General features: G+C 47.1%; 1 protein-coding gene across 1 annotated transcript; it reads right to left on the minus strand.

Annotated features, from left to right (window-relative positions):
- Nucleotides 1–884: 884 nt before the first annotated feature.
- LOC102294862 (trace amine-associated receptor 13c-like) lies at nt 885–2311 on the minus strand. Its single transcript, XM_005952266.2, has 2 exons — nt 2139–2311; nt 885–1698 (listed from the first exon to the last, which is right to left on the minus strand). Exons 1-2 carry the CDS (start codon nt 2309–2311, stop codon nt 885–887), a joined length of 987 nt encoding a protein of 328 aa, XP_005952328.1.
- Nucleotides 2312–6248: the final 3937 nt, after the last annotated feature.

The raw sequence follows: 6248 nt of genomic DNA on the forward strand, positions 1-6248 counted from the left end.
TCACCCCAACCGGTCGCAGCAGATGGCCGCCCCTCCCTGAGCCTGGTTCTGCCGGAGGTTTCTTCCTGTTAAAAGGGAGTTTTTCCTTCCCACTGTCGCCCAAGTGGTTGCTCATAGGGGGCCATATGATTGTTGGGTTTTTCTCAGTATCTATTATTGTAGGATCTACTGTACAATATGAAGGGACTATGTTGTGATTTGGCGCTATATAAATAAAATTGAATTTAATTGAATTGCTGCTGATGAGAAAGGCTAATTAGAAATATGGATTATTGTGGCGAGCACTGGAGTAAAGTGTAACTGATAAAGTGGTTGCTGAATGTATGTACAGGGTGGGCCATTTATACGGTACACCGTAATAACATGGGAATGGTTGGTGATATTAAAGTCCTGTTTGTGGCACATTAGTATATGTGAGGGGTAAACTCCTTAAGATGGGTGGTGACCATGGTGGCCATTTAGGAGTCGGCCATCTTGGATACAACTTTTGTTTTTTCAATAGGAAGAGGGCCATGTGACACATCAAACTTATTGGTAATGTCACAAGAAAAACAACGGTGCGCTTGGTTTCAACGTAAGTTTATTCTTTCATGAGTTATTTACAAGTGTCTCTTTGTTCACAGCCATTGACATGTCGAAGAGGTTAACACATGAGGAGCGGATCAAAATTGTGTTGATATCTGGTGAACGCAGTAACCCGGTCATTGCAGCAGATTTCAATGCAAGGCACCCTACGAGACCACCCATCTCCCATGCTACAGTTAGCAAACTGCTTGCTAAGTTTCTATATATATATGACTGACATAAAATGGTGCTTACAAACCAAAAAAATCTAACAGCTGAAAATGATGACAAAACCTAGTTGGAGAAGAGTTCAGAGTCTTTTATAGTATGTTGGCCTCACAGGTGCCATGCTTGAAGATCTGCAGAGTGACAATAAGTTTAACAGCATTTCTAAACCAGGGGTAAAACAAGGCATAGATCAAAGGGTTTAGACAAGAGTTAATGTAAAAAATAATGATAACAGTAGATGCAGATGGATCATTGACCACATTTTCTTCAGCGAGATAATAGCAGTAAAATGGAGAGTAACATGACAGAAACACAACTACAAGAACCCCCAGAGTCCTGGCTGCTTTCAGTTCAGATTTCTTTGCTTGATTGCTTGAATGCTGAAGTGTGACAGATGTAACATGAGAGTGCATGGCACGAGCTTGAGACACAGCCGCCACAAATACTCTCATATAAAGAACTATGATGACAGAAAGTGGAACAATAAAAGATAAAAAAAGGTCAATAATCCCTGCAATATCACTGCTGACAAACATACACTCTCCGTAGCAGGAATTATACCTGCCCGGTTCAATCAGGATATTCTTTATATAAAGACTCCAGTAGAAAATAGCATAAAACCAACATAAGCACACACTGAGTTTGGTTCGTTTCACAGTAATTCTGGTGCGGTAATGCAAGGGGTCACAAATAGCCACATAACGATCAACTGATATTAGAACTATGTTCCCTATTGAAGCACAGATAATGTTGCCGGTCAGATACCAATAAACAGAACACATAATGTCACCAAGTACCCAGCACGTCGTGCTTCTTAATATTTCTGCTGGCATCAACAGAAGACCCACAAGAAAGTCTGAGACAGCCAGAGAGAGGAGGACGATGTTACTTGGTGTGTGAAGTTTCCTACAAAGAGAAAAAAAAAGAAGTAATTCATCATTTCAAAATGTCTTCAGTAAAAATTCCATCAGTGAAAAAGTCCTATTAATAAGGCATGATTCAATCGAGGCAAATAAAATATTTCAGTTGTGATTAAAATACACCAAGAACATGCAAAATTGATTCCACTCACTCATCACTAAGCAATTTCAGTTTGAAGTGTCTGAAGTGTAAGATTAGGATGAAAATAAGACTGCTGACAGCTGCACTGAAAATGTTTTGTCAATCATGTTAAAACAATCTTAGTGAAAATGTTTCATTATTAAGACATGAAGAAGCCTATTCAACTTAACAGTGATAACTGAGACAAAGATATTTATTTATCTAACAAAACGAAAGTAAAAATTAAAAACAGAGATATTTATCAGTTGCATTTCATTATTGTCAATAAAAAAAATCATCTGTGCCTGAAGTGGGAGACTGAAATGATGACGAGAAGGTTTAGAGCAGCAGTGAGCAGAGAGATACAGGAGAACACAATGTTCAGGAGCACGGCTTTCGACCAATGAAGTGTCGGCTTTCTGCAGGAATTGTTGAGAAATTGTGGAAAACAAAGCTCGGGCACTTTCTGTATCTCCATTAGGCATGTCCAGCTCCTGCTGCTCTGTGATCAGAGCCGTAGGGTGGATTTATCAACCCCCACTCCAATCCCTCTCGTCTTCACTCACGTACACACACACGCGCACACAAACACACTGTCCCTCCTATTTCTTTGCACACAATCGGCACTTCCACTTTGTCAGACTCACTATGTCACGCAAAGCGTATTAATGTCTTCTTTATTTGAACTATTAAAACCAGTCCTACAGCTTGTGACTACAGAAGTTGTCATGGTTTAATATCTTCTTAATACACAAGGGTCACAATTATTAATTAGCTTCAAACCATATTCTTTTTTAATAATACTAATCGGAGGTAATTCTCTTTTTTTTTTTTAAGAAAGTGTATTTACCACAGATGCTGATGATACAGGGCTAGAACAGCAACTTTGTTAACCAGCTATTTCTTCATATCCATTTGCTTTAACTTTTCTGTTAAAAATGACTGTATTGGGTCCAGTGATGAAATGGGAAAACAAGTCCAACAACATGCAATCAGTCTGCTATTAGTTTTTTGACAAGACAAGGTTTCATTGGCACTTTCATGCAGTCTGTTTGCTATGATACTGTACTTATTTCTGATAAATCTTAAATCTTTTGACGTTTGCATCATTTGTGTAGTGCTCGAAAGAGCCAGGGGCTGAAGCAACACCAGCATGAAAACCATACATTGGGAGCAACTCTCTCACCCACGGACTAGGGCGGAATAAATGGAACAAATTTGTAATTTATAAAGTTTGTTAGTTAGTTCTAGTTAGTTCATTATATTAAGCTGATCTAATGTAGTGTTAGTCTATATTACAAATACCAGTTAATTGGGTATTATGGCACCTGTGGTTGGCAGTGTCATTGCCAGTGTTTCTGCAGGTGTCTGTATTTGTGGTCTTTTTCTGTGTGACCTGTATCGCTGATTTTCTATGAGATTGCAACTTCCTTTGTTTTTGACTGACACACTGTTTCAAGTCCACACTTTTAACGCAAGCTGAAACAGAGACACAATGATGGTCCTTTTTCCTCAATTGGTCATGTGATTTGGATGCACTTGGTGAGCTGGTCAAGAACTGTTCGAGACTGAACATTAAGTAATATGTAATATGGCTCTATTAGTTAAATAGAGCCATATTACTCATCGAGGGTGGTTAATATAGGAGGGACTCAGCATAAGTGAGCAATTCACACTCCCCAGAGCTTTTCCATGCCATCACAATAAGCTGTGGGTGTCACGGCTGGCGGGGTGAGCCGTGTGGTGTTGGAGGAAAGGAAGACCCAAAATGCAGGCAGCCGACTGATGATATGAGTGAGGGTTTATTTACAGGTGACAGTGGCAGAACAGACAACGAAGCATGAGAAAACAACTGAAGAAACCTAAATTGGCAGAACTAAATGACAAACCTGAGAGCATACAAAAGGGGTGTGGGGCAGAGACAGGAACGGAACACCATAGAACGCAGACGAGCCGACAATGAACACAGACCGACACCCACTAAATATACACATACAAGGTAATCGGATGATCACACACAGAAACAAACAAACAAAAACAAGCTCCAGCGAACCAAGTGAATTGTCCAAAACACAAACACACATGCTGGAGTTCAAGAACAAAACACAGTTCAGGAGGCCGGCCCGGAGGCTGACAACTCAGAAGTCCAGGACGATTCATCGTCTGAGGCCGGCCGCGTTGGCGACACAGATCCAAAAGCAGACTGCGCGGAAGGCAGCGGTGGCGAAGTGGAAACAGTTCAGGGGGCCGACCGTGCACACGGCAGCGGCGGCGACGGGGAAACCGTTCAGGCGGCCGACCGTGCGGACAGCAATGGCAGCGACGAGGAAACAGTTCAGGCAGCCGACAGTGCGGACAGTAACGGCGGCGGCGACACAAGTCTGGAGGCCGGCAGCGCGGAAGGCAGCGTCGGCGTCTGGGAGGTCGTCCATATCTACGATGACGCCCAACTAGTGGCCTGGCAGATGACCGCCGATGTCGAGGCAGCGGTTCGGGACCCAAATGCTGCGTGGCCCCCGCAGAAGCAGAGGCTGGACCAGGCGACGCTGAGGATGCTGAAGCCGGACCAGGCGACGCTGAGGATGCAGAAGCTGGACCAGGCGAAGCTGATGGATGCTGAAGCCGGACCAGGCGACGCTGGGAGCTGAAGCCGGACCAGGCGGAAAGCATAGCCGCCAGGGATGCTAAAGAAGGCGAGCCGGACCAGGCGAGCATGAGCAGATGGCTGGACCAGGCACGTGTGGGGACAGCAGGCTGCACGGCTGGTGAGACACGAGGTGCCCAGATGGCGAACTAGTTAGGAGGCCGACGGCGACGCTGAAGCTGAAGCACCGGGCGAGGATGAAGCTCGAGGCTGCAGCGTGGCGAGGACTGGAGGCTGCGCAGTCGGGCCTAGCCGAGCTGAGCCTGAGGCGTAAGAAGCTGCTCCGGCTATGAGCTCCCTGAGGATACTGAGAGCTTGGGGCTGGACGGGCTCCTCGGGCCCTCCAGCTGACGAGGCAGGACGCTGGCTAGGTTCTCCTGAACCTCCAGCTGATGAGTCTTGGGGCTGGACGGGCTCCTCGGGCCCTCCAGCTGACGAGGCAGGAAGCTGGGCGGGCTCCTCGGGCCCTCCAGCTGACGAGACAGGCAGCTGAACGGGCCCCTCTGACCCTCCAGCGGAGACAGGCGGCTGAACGGGCCCCTCGGACCCTCCAGCGGAGACAGGAAAGTGCTGGCCGGGCTCTCCAGAACCCCCAGCGGAAATAGTCACTGAATCAGCGGGCACAGGGGCCCCTGGCACACACAGGGCTGAACCAGCAGGCACACGGGCCTCTGGCAGGAACGGATCAGAGCCAGCAGGCGCACGGGCCTCTGGCAAACACAAAGCAGCCTGCAGCTGCACAGAGCATTGACTCAGCTCAGGCAGCGACAGCCGGGTGCAGTCCTCAGCTGGCTTCTTAACCTCCAGGGGTCCAGAGTCACAGTCACAGTCTCTGAACTGGCCAGCTTTTGAGGACTGATTACAATATTGGGTGGTTTATCTCTCTGCTTGGAATGAACAGTTGAAAAATAGTTCTTTTCGGGTTGGATTGACTCAACTTGTTGTACAGGAGGAGTTGGTGAAGATGATGGCTGAGCTGATAATAAGGCTGATGAGTCTCCTACCAACTGAGCTATTGACTGGGCTATGGACTGTAACATGGTGTCTAATAAGTCTGGCCGTGACTGTAACTGGGCTATGGGTAGTGAGGCTGAATGAGATGGAGGTGACGGCTGGGAAGTTAACTGAGCTTCTGGCTGGGAAGCTAACTGGGGTAAAGACAGCTGAGCAGGAGAATGAACAGGCAACAAACAGTTCTCCTTGTCATCTGCTGCACAAAACAAGGCCCCTGAATAAACTTTCCCACAGTCCAAAAAGGGGTCCTTCTCACTCACCACGGCAGTTCTGAAGTCCTAATATTTGGCTGTGGGGTGACGCGCCGACGGTGCGATCGTCACTTCCTCCCTGCCGACTCTTCGGCGGGCCGGGCAAAACCTCCGGCGGGCCGGGCAAAGCCTTCACCGCTGGGCTGGGTTGGGAAGCTGCTGTAGCCTGGCTTCTACAGTGCGGTGAAACTCCTCTCCCTCACGTTCGAGCCACAGGTTGACCAACCTTGAAACGGAGTCGATTACTTCCTCCCGAAACTCCTGGGAAGGTGCGGATGCTGCTGGGTCCATGTTTGGTCGGCTTGTACTGTCATGGCTGGCGGGGTGAGCCGTGTGGTGTTGGAAGAAAGGAGGACCCAAAATGCAGGCAGCCGACTGATGATATGAGTGAGGGTTTATTTACAGGTGACAGGGGCAGAACAGGCAACGAAGCATGAGAAAACAACTGAAGAAACCGAAATTGGCAGAACTAAATGACAAACCTGAGAGCATACAAAAGGGGTGTG

The sequence above is a fragment of the Haplochromis burtoni genome, unplaced genomic scaffold, assembly GCF_018398535.1.
Source record: "Haplochromis burtoni strain Fernald_Lab_line unplaced genomic scaffold, NCSU_Asbu1 Contig_1451, whole genome shotgun sequence".
NCBI lineage: Eukaryota > Metazoa > Chordata > Actinopteri > Cichliformes > Cichlidae > Haplochromis > Haplochromis burtoni.